Source organism: Drosophila bipectinata, chromosome 2R (assembly GCF_030179905.1).
Source record: "Drosophila bipectinata strain 14024-0381.07 chromosome 2R, DbipHiC1v2, whole genome shotgun sequence".
Taxonomy (NCBI): domain Eukaryota; kingdom Metazoa; phylum Arthropoda; class Insecta; order Diptera; family Drosophilidae; genus Drosophila; species Drosophila bipectinata.
In genome coordinates, this window is record NC_091737.1 from 13,612,276 (window position 1) to 13,626,946 (window position 14,671).

Genomic DNA, 14,671 nt, shown 5'->3' on the forward strand with positions numbered 1-14,671 from the left:
GGTAGGGTAATGTACAGGATTTCGGTTCTTAATAATTATTTGCATAATATAACGTTGTTCAAACGATTTCAGGCGATTATAATAATTTGATGGGGGCCAGGTTGACGTCTTGGCTGTGCCATAAAATGGTGGTGGAGAACTTGGATTTACAGAGAGGGCCAATCGCATAGACCGTTTGGGTGTTCTAGCGTTTAAATCATATCTATAATTAAATAATTATGTATTTATACTAAAATAGAATCTTTAAATGAGGAAAATATTACTTCTATTTCCAAAAATTTATAAAAAAATTGTTGATCAAAGGCCTAAAAGTGCTTGAAGTAACTACCCATTGCTGTATTTCAGTCATTTATTAATTTTAAGATAATCACAAACATTTTATTTCAACCGTTGCGCCAGCGCTCTCCGGAAACACTCTCGTTGCCTCTGCCGTTCTCCAAAGAAGAGATTACATCGTTCTCCCCACAACGACGGGGCCATTTGGGGTCTTTGGGGCTTTGGATTTCGCGCTGCCAAAAGCAAGCGACACAGTTGGAGCGATCGTCCAAGTGCGCGGATCGCTTGAAGAACGAGCTCATATATTAAGTAATATATTACCGCCAAATTAATTAATTTTCAAGTCCAAGTTAATGTGATATTTGTTATTGTTGTGCATAAAGTTTGTTAGCAAGTGGGCAAAGGTGCCAACAGTGAGCTAATTAATAAAAAGCAAGGTAATCGTTTCATTTCAAGTAAAACATAATTTCAATTTGGCGCTAAAATAATCTCAAAAAGGCAGAAAATTAAGTCATTTTTGAAACGTTAATCTAAAATTAAGAGCAACAACAAACGAAAAATGGAAGCATGTGTCAATCGTAAAAATAATACAATTTATATAGAATTTTTACTTTGGTCAGCCACCACAATTCCCCGAAATAAAAAGTCGCCGGATATAGTATAAGTTATTATAAGGCTGCCAAAAATAAAAAAAATATATAATTTGATATTTACCCAGAACTTTGAGATATATTTAATTGCGCTCTTAATTTTAAAACCAGCGTTGCATGAAATGATGCGGTCGTGTAATCTGCATAAGCTTTTAAGATTTCTATAAATTTCTATTGTCTGGTTAATTACGATCCGGTAGAGCCATGATACACTGACATGGTAATGGGTGGCACTGCCCCGTGGCTCAGCTTGTTTCATATCTGACACTTTTGATTGATGGGTGGCCACAGCGATTTTCTGGTCTCTGAACAAAAGTGAAATGATTCGGTAATTGGAGTGACCTGTTTGCGATTAGCATGACTCCACTGTAGCCCCGGAGAACACGTGTGGGAGTTTCGTCTATTAACTCTTCAGTGCATCCTCCGCATTGGCTCCATTCCCCTCCCTTTATCACTCCGGGTTCGCAAGTATGCCGTTGCATACAAATTTAAAGCTTAAGTAAGTTTTATGGCTTTTTAAGTGACAAACTTGCTGCCAACAAGTGCGAATGTCTCTATCGGTAAATCAGCAGGCGTACGTAATTGAGGCTAGGCCACATAACATATTATATAAAGTAAATAGAGTTATTTATTTGAGTCGGTCTAACATCAAACCATTTCGATGGAAATCCTAAACCTCTAAGAATTGAAAGCCTGTCATACATGAATTATTTCCAATACATTACTTCAGCTTTACTAAAAACTATAAATATCTAAAAATCATATAGCTTACAAAGCCCACATAATTTGTTTTCCTGTTGGCAAGCCAATAAACAACTTAGTAAAATCCACACATTAGCTCATCTGCTCCATCGCCACTGATTTATACTCTTATTATCTCTATCGATCTTCAAAATGAATGTCAGAGAACCAAGTTTTCTTAACGACATTCGTCGTTATTTGCATATAATTAAATTTTATTGGGCTTTCATTTGTAACCGCCTTTCCATTCAGTTCAGTGCGACCCGGGTTCAAGTTCAAGAACCCTCTGTTCATACACGTTTTTGAATGTAACCGAAATACTTTGAGTGTCCGATCAGCCCGAAATGCGTTGAAATGCATTTTACTTTGTTGCCTGACGTACTGGGTGTGCGAAAAAATGTGTGAATTTTTGTGCTAATTTGTTGAGCAAACGTTTCACTTTATTGTTCGAATATTGGGTGAATAGGCACGGACATACTCACACTTGGGTCATTAGCGTGCCATTGAAAATTCCATAATCCGAATTGGATGTTGAATGCAAACATTTGGGTTAGCTATTAGGTTTCCAATTAAACAGACCGCTTATCGTCCATAAATGGCTTCTTCTCCAAAGGTAATCACAAAGCAAACTCTAATCAGAGCTGATTAAACATTAATCAGAGCTGAAAAACATTATTAGTGCTCGATTGATAGGGTTTTTAATAAGTTTCTAGCTTCTAGAAAGGCATCATCTTGTGGGAATGTTGACTTTGGAATGTTAGTCAATAGCATTTTGCAATTTTCATTAAAATAATATTCTATGAAAACCAATTACGTGTATAATTACATTCTCATTTGATGATTAAGAGAGCTATGACAAATATTTGACTAAGGTTTTACCCATTTTCCCAAGGGGTTTCAGTCAATGGAAGTGATTGTACAGGGGGATGGTTCTACGAGTGTTACAAGGTATTCCACTTATCCATCAGCCCGGCCCCAAGCCAATTCATCTAGCCCACTCGTCTCCACCTCAATTAAAGTATGGCAAGCCCATATCAGAGCACTTGAGGTCTATTGTCTGATATTGATACGGGCCGCAAAGATGACGTAAATAAAACACGAAATTCATTAAGATTGCATTAAAAAATAAATACAAAAACAGAAGGAAAACAGTCGAGAATGATGAACAACTTGAAATATTTTTAAAGCATAGAAAATGGGGATTAACATTGAACGATCACTGATTGATGGCAAAGACAAATTACAAATGGAATATGTTATATCTACATATATTTATTTTCTGATGTTTTTAATGTCTGGTTCTGGTGTGGGGGCACGGTCAACGTGGTTGAGTTGTAGGCCATTTTTGGGCCTGGCTGGCAACTACTGATCGTGACCGCATTACGCCAAATAAGAACTGCCGAGCAAACAGTCTCCACTGATTCTCCACTCTATAACGAGAAAGCCATGAAAAACAGGCCTAATCCCCCCGGCATCTGTAGTATTTTGACCGCCCCCCCTAGCTCCCCCTGATTAAACATTCTCGAGTGTTCATTCTGAAGTGGGGCTGTGCGCTCCGGCCTGTGCTACGCTCAAATATTTATCTTCCTTTTATGACGTGTTGCCAATTAAATATTTTATTTTTTATTTGCTTTTATATTTGTACATGTTTTCTCACATGCAGCTGCAATCGCTGATAAGCTGGAATTATGGGCTTAAAAGGCGGTATCCAAGGGGACAACCTTAATTACCTACTTTCGCCAGAATGACAAAGGGTTAAGTTAAATACATTAACATCCCTAAGAAGGTTCAAAAAAAATATATGTTCAGGACCAGCAGGAATTTGCCTACTTCATTAGAAATAATTTATGATGATAATAAAATATATAACATACTTTTATAGAAAGTCAAGAGTCTACAAAAGTATCAAACCCATTACACACAAATTAAAATTCAGCGGAAATGTCGTCTGAGGCCAAAATAATGTGGCACCTTAAACGAGTGCAAAACAGGTTCATCGTCGCTAGTTAATTATGGCTCATGTCCGACACAACCATTTTGATGCCCGTTTGCATTTTCAATTCCAACTGCCATATGCATTTGTCAACCCACAAAGCTCACTGATTTCCGTTTGTCTTTTTCAGTTCGTCAGTAGAGATTGAAAAGCAAAGCCTATAAGATGGGAAAGTTCGAGTACTCACTCGGATTGAATGAGGTATTTTTAAAGAGGCTATTTTCATATCATCATTTAAAATAATTACAAATATCTATCTTTAGCTTAAATCTAAGGAGCTGAGATTATGGCAGGCCCTAATCGGAGAATTCCTGGGAAATCTCATCCTCAATTTTTTCGCCTGTGGTGCCTGCACTCAAGTGGAGGATAGCACCTTCAAGGCCCTAGCTTTTGGCTTGGCCATTTTCATGGCTATTACGGTAAGTTTTAAAAACTTTTTTTTATAAAAATCTTTACTTATAAATATATTCGTGCATCCCATAGATCGTTGGTCATTTGAGCGGCGGACACGTTAACCCTGCCGTTACTGTGGCCATGTTAGTTGCTGGTCGAATAAGTTTTCTCAGAGCCCTTTTCTATATAATCTTCCAATGTTTGGGAGCCATTGCGGGAACAGCTGCAGTCAGGGTAAGTAATATTGTACTTCAAGTACCAATTCTCCACATGTTCAATGTCAATCCCTTCTGACTAATCAGTCTCACTTAAAAATAATCATTCTTAAAATGGTCTTATGGTTTTTTTGGTTTGCGTTTTTGATTGGACTACTTCCGGTTCAGCTTAAACTGTAATTCTCTTTTCGACATTTGCTCACTGAATTGGGTGAATTAATGAAAAAAATTCAGAACACTTCCAGAAAGTATGAAGTCATACTTGCGATAAGTATTCCTTAAAATAACGAAAATAAAACCCAATTTCGGCCGCAGCTAGCTTTTGAAATGCTTTTGAAATGTCGGATGAGGAGTCATAGACCCCAGTCATAGACCCTGGGGTTTAAAATCCCATATCCAATAGTATTGATCTTGTCTACTCTAGATCTTCAACTACATTTGGGGTAGAGAATTTATAAAATTTTTTTGGAAACAGAGTTTGTCCAACGTTTCCAAGCAAAGGCTTTTTCGCCTTATAGTCCAAAAACAAAGGATAAGCTTCCACTCTCGGTTGTCTCTGATTTTTCAAATGGTATTCTGCTTTCGAGTTCTCGTCTGTTTTTTTCCGATTTAGGTTTAACTGCCGAAGCTATGACCTAGAGATAGAGTCACCAATGATATTCTCGCTTTTCTCAACTTACAATAAACCTAGGGCCAAAAAAAAAAAAAACAATTGCCTTCATATTTGAGTGTTGTGTCATTTAATTGAGTATCTTTACAAGTGACTTAATACATCTGGCTTACTTTGATGAAATTTTTAATGGAAGTGGATTTTGTACCAGTCTCTAAATTTTTAATGAATTATTATACTGTTAATTTGTTTTACGATTTTTCAGCGATACCAATATCTTTGCCAAACATCATCCGATTGTCGAGAGGAATATTGATCGATTTATAGATCGTTTCTCCTTCAATCTACATTAGAAACTAGAAGGAGAATATTTTGTAGAATTTTTTCCTTTTTTTCTGGAAGGTGCTCTTCAAGTTTTTGAAAAATGACTATATGCTCTTAATAGTAAATGATTTTTGATGAGAAGTCTTTAAAGAGATTGAGATTTCATAGTTATCGCACCCAATCGTATCTTACGTTGCCGGTCTGATGCAATGGATAATGGGGCATCAGATACTCCATCCGCATATTACGCAAAAGGGCACACTCAAGATAAGGACGAATCTCCACATACTGGTTGGTGTGGCAGGTCTCCGATTTACCTTGAAGGAAAACCTCCATTCTAAGATCTACAAGAATGGGCTTGGGACCTATGGTTGCTCTTCTATTTCTTTTAAGCAGCCATTTCATTATAGGTGGAACGTTGTAGACTGTTGATTTACCAAAGCACACTGTCGGATGAGGTTCCATAGTCTTATAATTGGCCTGGGATTTAAAATCCCATACCCAATAAAATTGATCTTGTTTAGTCAGCTTCCACCCACTTGGGTAGGTTACACCCCATGGATTATACACCCATTTTCCTTGAGCGTCGGTTTTAAAGCGTGGTAAGGATATAGTCAGTTCTTTATGCAGTTTCCTCTGTCCAATTCCTTTTTCATTGGAACCACTAGGGTTACCAATCTCTGAACCTCCTGAAACAGGCGTATTATTCGAATTTTTATCTGTTCCACCATCATCTGCAAAAAGAAAAAAGTTTGTCGGAAAATTTTTCAACTAGTCTACTAAATACATTTCCAAAAATTTTTAACATTTTCACGATTTTATCGATCGGAAATGAGCCAACTTTCGTGTTTTTAAAGATAGAAAGCTGGAACTTAGTATAGATTCTATTTTCCCATTAATCCGACCTACCAAATTTCTGCCATATAACTGAACGATCGGAAATTGTGTTTGGTAGAAATATCAACTTTGAAATTTTTAAAGATAGAAGCTTGAGACTTTATTTTCTAGATTTTTTATTGTAATTAATTCGTTTTATTATGATATTCTCATAAGGATCGGCCAACTATATCCGATGTTTGCCATATATATCCGGTTTTAATTGCAAGGGTATATCAACATCGGCTCCGTCCGAAGTTAGCTTCTTTATCTTTAAAGATAAGCCGCTATTTAATAGTAAGGGTATAAAAGGGTCAGCACCGCCCGAAGTTATCTTTCCTTTCTAGTTAAAACTCACTTTGGGCTTTCGGATAGAATAGCAAGTCGAAAGGAATAGGCCTCCTTGTATTTGTTATATTTTTCCCCGCGGATGTAGTTTTTTCTGATGTTTTCACTGGATCTTTAACTACATTTGGGGTAAAGAATTTGTAAAAGTTTTTGGGAAACAGAGTTTGTCCAACACTTGTAACCAAAGGCTTTTTTGCCTGTTCTTTCGCCTTATAGTCCAAAAACAAAGGATAAACGTCTGCTCTTGGTTGTCTCTGATTTTCCAAATGGTATTCTGCTTTCAAATTATCGTCAGGCTTTTGTTCCGATATATTTAATATCACAGGTAAGGATTTAACCGCCGAAGACATAACCTAAAAATAGAGTCACAAATGATATTGTCGCTTTTCTCAACTTAAAATAAACTTACGAACAAAAACAAAAAAACAATTGTCTTCATATTTGAGTGTTGTGTCTTTTATTTGAATATCTTAACAAATGATTTAATACATCTCGCTTACTTTGATGAAATTTTCAAGGGAAGTGGATTCTGTAGCCGTCGCGAAATTTTGAATGACAGTTGGGTAGCATATAGTTAAGTTTTTTGCGACTTTAGCGATAATCTTCATGAAAACATAAACAATACAATACATTTTTAATATTTTGTTGGCTTTTTGTTTTCAAAAAGAGAGTTCAAAGTGCAGAGTTCAATTTATAGATCGTCAAAATATATATATTATATTGAAGGTTAATATCACTGCATCAATATATATTTGTTTGTTTTTGGAAGGTCCCGTATAATTTTTTGAATAATAAATATTTTGAAAAATCCATATACAAAAAGGGCAAAAAAGCACTCCACATACTAGTTGGCAGGTCTTGGATTTACCTTGGAGGTAAATTTCCATTCTAAGATCTACAAGCTTTTTACTTATGGTGTCTCTTCTTAGTCTTTTAAGCAGCCAATTCATTACATGTGGAACGTTGTACCTAGACTGTTGATTTACCAAAGCACACTGTCGTATGAGGAGTCCTAGTACTATAAAGGCCCTGGGATTTCAAATCCCATATCCTATAGTATTGATCTTTGTCTAGTCTGGATCTTCAAGCTTTCGAGTTCTCGTCTGGTTTTGTTTCGATATATTTAATATCACAGGTAAGGATTGGCGATGCTATGACCTAGAGATAGAGTCACAAATGATACTCTTGCTTTTCTCAACTTACAATAAACCTACGGCCAAAAAAAAAACAATTGTCTTCATATTTGAATGTTGTGTCTTTTAATTGAGTATCTTAACAAGTGACTTAAATACATCTGGAAGAAAGGAAGGAAAGAAGGAGAGGAAATATGGGGAAAATATTTTTTAGATTTTTTCTTTTTCTGGAAGGTTCCTTTCGAGTTTTCGAAAAATGACTATATGATCCTAATAGTAAATGATTTTTGATGAGAAGTCTTTAAAAAGATTGAGATTTCAATATTCATCTTCAAACCAATCGTATCTTACGTTGCCGGTCTGATGCAATGGATAATGGGGCATCAGATACTCCATCCGCATATTACGCAAAAGGGCACACTCGACATAAGGACGAACCTCCACATATTGGTTGGTGTGGCAGGTCTCCGATTTACCTTGAAGGTAAATCTCCATTCTAAGATCTACAAGAATGGGCTTGGGACCTATGTTACCTTTTCTTGCTCTTTTAAGCAGCCAATCCATTATAGGTGGAACGTTGTAGACTGTTGATTTATCAAAGCACACAGTCGGATGAGGTTCCAAAGTCTTATAATTGCCCTGGGATTTAAAATCCCATATCCAATAGTATTGATCTTGTCTAGTCAGCTTCCACACATTTTGATAGGTGACACCCCATGGATTGTACACCCATTTTCCTTGAGCGTCGGTTTGAAAGCGTGGTAAGGATATTGTCAGTTCTTTAGGCAGTTTTCTCTGTCCAATTCCTTTTTCATTGGAACCACTAGGTTTACCAATTGCTGAACCTCCTGAACCAGGCGCATTATTCGAATTTTTATCTGTTCCACCATCATCTGCAAAAAGAAAAAAGCAAAAAGTTTGTCTGCAAATTTTTTAACTAGTCTACTAAATTAAATTTCAAAAATTTTTAACATTTTTTTTAAATATGCGACGCGGTAAATGAGATGTTTTAGACTAAATAAATTGCACATATACTCTTGATTGAAATGACAATTTTAGTCAATATAAAGATATCCGTTTTATAGTCTAGTTCTTTTTATCTTCAAAGATAAGCCGCTATTTAATAGTAAGGGTATAAAAGGGTCAGCACGCCGAAGTTACCTTTCATTTCTAGTTAAAACTCACTTTGGGCTTTCGGATAGAATTGCAAGTCGAAAGAAACAGGCCTCCTTGTATTTGATATCTTTTTCCCCACGGATGTAGTTTTTTCTGATGTTTTGGCTGGATCTTCAACTACATTTGGGGTAGAGAATTTGTAAAAGTTTTTGGGAAACAGAGTTTGTCCAACGTTTGTAATCAAAGGCTTTTTTGCCGGTTCTTTCGCCTTATAGTCCAAAAACAAAGGATAAGCTTCCACTCTCGGTTGTCTCTGATTTTCCAAATGGTATTCTGCTTTCGAGTTGTCGTTTGGCTTTTGTTCCGATATATTTAATATCACAGGTAAGGATTTAACCGCCGAAGCTATGACCTAGAGGTAGAGTCACCAATGATATTCTCGCTTTTCTCAACTTAAAATAAACTTACGGCCAAAAACAAAAAAACAATTGTCTTCATATTTAAGTGTTGTGTATTTTATGTGAGTATCTTAACAAGTGATATAATACATCTGGCTTACTTTTTTGATGAAATTTTCAAGGGAAGTGGATTCTGTAGCCGTCGCAAAATTTTTAATGAATAATATACAGTTGGGTTTTTTGCGATTTTTCAGCGATGCCAATATCTCTGCCAAACATCATCCGATTGTCAAGAGGAATACCTTGATCGATTTTTAGATTGTTTCTCTTATAATCTTCATTAAAACAGAAACAATACATTTTTGATATTTTGTAGGCTTTTTTTTTTTAGAGGGTCCCCTTTAATTTATCGAAAAATGGATGCAGAGTTCAATTTGAGCCACAGCGATGGCTGTCTTTGCTAAAAATCATCAGATTGTTGAGCGGATCATGCATCAATATATATTTGTTTGTTTTTCGGAGGGGCCCCTTCAATTTTTTGAATAATGAATATTTTGAAAAATTCCGAACATTTGCAGAACAGATGAAGTCATTCTTGCGATAAGTATTACTGAAAATAACGAAAATAAAAACACAATTTCGGCCGCAGCTAGCTTTTGAAATTAAAGCGTGAGTCCCATTCCCAGTCTGTCAACGTTATTGCACCTATTTCTGTATCTTTATTTAAAATCTTTAAAGTATTTAAAGAAATTGAGATTTCATATTTATCGCATATCCCTCTCGGATAGTTTTCGACAAATGTTCAGAGAGTTTAACGCGAAAATAATAAACACAAGCTAAGAGTACCTCCTGTTGCCGATCTGATGCAATGGATAATGGGGCATCAGATACTCCATCCGCATTTTACGCAAAAGGGCACTCCACATACTGGTTTGTGTGGCAGGTTTCCGATTTACCTTGGAGGGAAATCTCCATTCTAAGATCTACAAGGCGCTTTTTAGTTATGGTGTCTCTTCTTAGTCTTTTAAGCAGCCAAATCAGTACAGGTGGAACGTTGTAGACTGTTGATTTACCAAATCACACTGTCGGACGAGGAGTAAGAGTACTGTACTATACAGGCCCTGAGTACCTCCTGTTCCCGAGCTGATGCAATGGATAATGGGGCATCAGATACTCCATCCGCATATTACGCAAAAGGGCACACTCGAGATAAGGACGAACCTCCATATACTGGTTGGTGTGGCAGGTCTCCGATTTACCTTGAAGGTAAATCTCCATTCTAAGATCTACAAGAAGGCGCTTTGTATTTATGGAGTCTCTTCTTGCTCTTTTAAGCAGCCAATTCATTATAGGGGGAACGTTGTAGACTGTTGATTTACCAAAGCACACTGTCGGATGAGGTTCCATAGTCTTATAAAGGCCCTGGGATTTAAAATCCCATATCCAATAGTATTGATCTTGTCTAGTCAGCTTCCACACATGTGGGTAGGTTACACCCCATGGATTGTACACCCATTTTCCTTGAGCGTCGGTTTTAAAGCGTGGTAAGGATATAGTCAGTTCTTTAGGCAGTTTTTTCTGTCCAAGTCCTTTTTCATTAGGGTTATCCATTGCTGAACCTCCTGAACCAGGCGCATTATTCGAATTTTTATCTGTTGCACCATCATCTGCAAAAAGGAAAAAGTTTGTCGGCAAATTTTTTAAATGGTCTAATAAATACATTTCCAAAAATGTGTAAAATTTTTGTTTTGGCACCGCCCGAAGTTATCTTTCCTTTCTAGTTAAAACTCACTTTGGGCTTTTGGGTAGAATTTCAAGTCGAAAGGAGTAGGCCTCCTTGTATTTGATAACTTTTTCCCCACGGATGTAGTTTTTTCTGATGTTTTCGCTGGATCTTCAACTACATTTGTGGTAGAGAATTTGTAAAAGTTTTTGGGAAACAGAGTTTGGCCAACGTTTCCAAGCAAAGGCTTTTTTGCCTGTTCTTTCGCCTTATAGTCCAAAAACAAAGGATAAGCTTCCACTCTCGGTTGTCTCTGATTTTCCAAATGGTATTCTGCTTTCGAGTTGTCGTCTGGCTTTTGTTCCGATATATTTAATACCACAGGTAAGGATTTAACCGCCGAAGCTATGACCTAGAGATAGAGTCACAAATGATATAGTTATTTTCTCAACTTAAAATAAACTTACGAACAAAAACAAAAAAACAATTGTCTTCATATTTGAGTGTTGTGTATTTTATGTGAGTATCTTAACAAGTGATTTAATAAATCTAGCTTACTTTGATGAAATTTTTAATGGAAGTTTTTAACTAATTATTATAATGTGGCGTTTTTTGCGATTTTTCAGCGATGCCAATATCTTTGCCAAACATCATCCGATTGTCGAGAGGAATACGTTGATCGATTTGTAGAGCGTTTCTCCTTTAATCTACATTTGAAACTAGAAGGAAAATATTTTGTAGATTTTTTTTTTTTCTTGAAAAGGAGTCGAGTGTTTTTTCTTCCTCTTCGAGTTTTTGAAAAATGCATGTAGAGTTCAATATGAGCACCAGCCATGACTAAGTCTTTGCTAAAAATGATCGGACTGTGGATCGTTTCCATGCATCAATATGTGAAAAAACTTAAAAGCAATATAGTTTTTAGATTTTTTGTTTGTTTTTTGGAAAGTCGCCTTTATTTTTTTGAAAAATTAACATTTTGAAAAATTTAGAACACTTCCAGAACATATGAAGTCATTCTTGCGATAAGTATTCCTGAAAATAACGAAATAAAAACCAACGAAACGAAATAAATAAACTAAAGCACATATTGCTGCATTTTTTTTTAAATTTTTTTATGATGAACTATAATATAGTAAATGATTTTTGATGAGAAGTCTTTAAAAAGATTGAGATTTCATATTTATCGCATATCCCTATTGGATAGTTTTCGATAAATGTCCAAAGAGTTCAACGTGGAAATAATAAACGCAAGCTAAAGAGCCCAAAAGTTGCCGGTCTGATGCATTGGATACTGTGGCATCAGATACTCCATCCGCATATTACGTAAAAGGGCACACTCGACATAAGGACGAACCTCCACATACTGGTTGGTGTGGCAGGTCTCCGATTTACCTTGAAGGTAAATCTCCATTCTAAGATCTGTAAGAAGAGCCTTTGGACCTATTAAAGATGCTCTATCGCTTTTTTTTAGCAGCCATTTCATTATAGGTGGAACGTTGTAGACTGTTGATTTACCAAAGCACACTGTCGGATGAGGTTCCATAGTCTTATAAAGGCCCTGGGATTTAAAATCCCATATCCAATAGTACTGATCTTGTCTAGTAAACTTCCACACATTTGGGTAGGTGACACCCCATGGATTATACACCCATTTTCCTTCCTCGTCGGTTTTATGGCGGGGTAAGGATATAGTCAGTTCTTTAGGCGGTTTTTTTTGGTTCTCTGAACCTCCTGAACCAGGCGCATTATTCGAATTTTTATCTGTTCCACCATCATCTGCAAAAAGAAAAAAGTAAAAAGTTTGTCGGCAAATTTTTCAACTAGTCTACTAAATTCAATTCCGAAAATATGAGATGTTTTCGACTAAATAAATTGCACAAATTTGCGTTCCATTCTAGTTAAAACTCACTTTGGGCTTTCGGATAGAATTGCAACTCGATAGGTATAGGCGTCCTTGTATTTGTTATGTCTTTCCCCACGGATGTTGTAGTTTTTTCAGATGTTTTGGCTGGATCTTCGACTACATTTTGGGAAGATAATTTGTAAAAGTTTTGGGGAAACAGAGCGTGTCCAACGTTTGTAACCAAAGGATTTTTCGCCTGTTCTTTTGCCTTGTAGTCCAAAAACAAAGGATAAACGTCTGCTCTTGGTTGTCTCTGATTTTCCAAATAGTATTCTGCTTTCGAGTTCTCGTCTGGCTTTTTTTCAGATATTTTTGGCATCACAGGTAAGGATTTTACCGCCGACGCCATGACCTAGAGATACAATCAAATATGATGTTGTCGCTTTTCTCAACTTACAATAAACTTACGGCCAAAAACAAAAGAACAATTTTCTTCATGTTTGAGTGTTGTGTCTGCATGTTTGAGTGATGTGTTTTTGAATTGAGTATCGTAATAAGTGATTTAATACATCTGGCTTACTTTGCTGAAATGTTCATGGGAAGTGGATTTTATACCTGTCGCTATATTTTTAATAAATACTTTTAGTTGTTTTGCTATTTCTCAGCGATGCCGACGTATATCTTGCCAATTATTATCCGATTTTTATGCGGAATACCTTGATCGATTTTTAGACTTTTTTTTAAATTTTACATGTATTTTGTTTTTCATAAAAAATTTCATAATAAATGAAATAATGGTGATTTTTTTTAATAATGTACAGTTTTATTTGACTTTTACTTTCTTCTTCTTTCCAGACTCTTATCGACCAGGATTACTATAATGGCCTGGGCCACACGACTCTGGCTCCCAACATCACGGAACTGCAGGGTCTCGGCATCGAGTTCTTCCTGGGCTTCCTTTTGGTGCTGACTGTGTTTGGAGCCTGTGACCCCAACAAGCCGGACTCCCGCTTCACGGCACCTCTGGCCATCGGCATGGCAGTGACTTTGGGTCATTTGGGAACCATTCGGTACACGGGATCCAGTATGAATCCTGCGCGTACCGTGGGCACTGCATTCGCTACCGGCAATTGGTCTGCCCACTGGATCTACTGGGTGGGTCCCATCCTCGGGGGCGTGACAGCTGCCCTACTCTACACCCAGATCCTAGAGGCGAAGCCGGAGCCGAAGACGAATGAGGCCGCCGAGAAGTACCGAACACACGCCGATGAACGCGAGGTGAGAATCAGATTGATTAATGCCTGGAGCGAGGAGTACTTCTACTGATCATTATTACCTCGTTACACACTCATACACATTCATGCACACGCACTCACTCACAGATACACATTGTAAATAAACTAATATCCTTTTTTAACCTTTTTTAAAATCGTTATAATTTCTTTTCTTCCATAGATGCGAAAATTGGAAAGTGCACGCGACTTTGCTTAGGAATGGAGGAAAACTTGGAGTGCCTCGAATCCAGAGAGAGAAGTGGAAAGGATCAATAAGGATCATTTAATGAATTCAGCTCTGTGTCTATCCTACTTATTACCTATGTTGTTTCCTCGTTCGTGTGTATTTATGTATTTATTCATGAAACGTTCATTTTTTATTTAACTAATACATAAGCTGCCGTAAAATGCAATTTACAAACTAAATTACTTGTACATGTCTCATGCCAGCACAATAAAGTGAAATGTTAAAAATAAATCTATATATATAAAAGAACAACGTGTTTTATGTTACAACACTTATAAATCAAGAACGGAAGAACAGATTTGAGTGAAAATTGGTAGGGAGGTAGCTTAGAGCCAGGAGAAGGACATAGGATACTTTTTGTCCCGTTCGACAGCGTTCCTCCCTGGCCCATACTTTTTTATTTAGGCAGACAGCTAAGAAGAAAATGTCAAATGTCAAAATGTCAGTTACAAACGAAGTCAAATTCATAGTCAGGCTCTCAAATTTAACAACGAACCAAAAAGATTGTGTT

The 14,671-nt window shown here is 36.7% G+C and overlaps 4 protein-coding genes across 6 annotated transcripts; 1 reads left to right on the plus strand and 3 right to left on the minus strand.

The window, feature by feature from the left end:
• The first annotated feature begins 512 nt into the window (after window positions 1–512).
• Prip (aquaporin prip) lies at window positions 513–14,391 on the plus strand. 2 transcript variants are annotated; one of them, XR_001773656.3, is made up of 6 exons: window positions 513–713; window positions 3,791–3,861; window positions 3,924–4,079; window positions 4,144–4,287; window positions 13,495–14,030; window positions 14,095–14,391. XR_001773656.3 is itself a non-coding variant. In XM_017250808.3 (6 exons), the coding sequence occupies exons 2-6, from the start codon at window positions 3,826–3,828 to the stop codon at window positions 14,128–14,130; spliced, it is 795 nt and encodes a 264-aa protein (XP_017106297.2). In that variant the 5' UTR covers window positions 514–713; window positions 3,791–3,825; the 3' UTR covers window positions 14,131–14,391. The 2 variants fall into 2 exon arrangements, 1 of the variants encoding a protein (XP_017106297.2); XM_017250808.3 differs by having other exon boundaries at window positions 514–713; window positions 13,495–13,917.
• On the minus strand, window positions 4,986–9,292 carry LOC108131756 (uncharacterized). Of its 2 annotated transcripts, XM_070277974.1 has the most exons (7): window positions 9,144–9,292; window positions 8,745–9,087; window positions 7,641–8,452; window positions 7,295–7,584; window positions 6,836–7,028; window positions 6,437–6,779; window positions 4,986–5,936 (listed from the first exon to the last, which is right to left on the minus strand). In XM_070277974.1, the coding sequence occupies exons 1-3, from the start codon at window positions 9,171–9,173 to the stop codon at window positions 7,878–7,880; spliced, it is 948 nt and encodes a 315-aa protein (XP_070134075.1). In that variant the 5' UTR covers window positions 9,174–9,292; the 3' UTR covers window positions 4,986–5,936; window positions 6,437–6,779; window positions 6,836–7,028; window positions 7,295–7,584; window positions 7,641–7,877. The 2 variants fall into 2 exon arrangements, with proteins under 2 accessions (XP_070134075.1, XP_017106293.2); XM_017250804.3 differs by having other exon boundaries at window positions 6,836–7,584.
• On the minus strand, window positions 9,769–11,406 carry LOC108131759 (uncharacterized). Its single transcript, XM_017250807.3, has 3 exons — window positions 11,264–11,406; window positions 10,866–11,208; window positions 9,769–10,740 (listed from the first exon to the last, which is right to left on the minus strand). The coding sequence occupies exons 1-3, from the start codon at window positions 11,291–11,293 to the stop codon at window positions 10,184–10,186; spliced, it is 930 nt and encodes a 309-aa protein (XP_017106296.3). The 5' UTR covers window positions 11,294–11,406; the 3' UTR covers window positions 9,769–10,183.
• On the minus strand, window positions 11,915–13,265 carry LOC138925504 (uncharacterized). Its single transcript, XM_070277975.1, has 3 exons — window positions 13,108–13,265; window positions 12,706–13,051; window positions 11,915–12,572 (listed from the first exon to the last, which is right to left on the minus strand). Exons 1-3 carry the CDS (start codon window positions 13,156–13,158, stop codon window positions 12,049–12,051), a joined length of 921 nt encoding a protein of 306 aa, XP_070134076.1. The 5' UTR covers window positions 13,159–13,265; the 3' UTR covers window positions 11,915–12,048.
• Window positions 14,392–14,671: the final 280 nt, after the last annotated feature.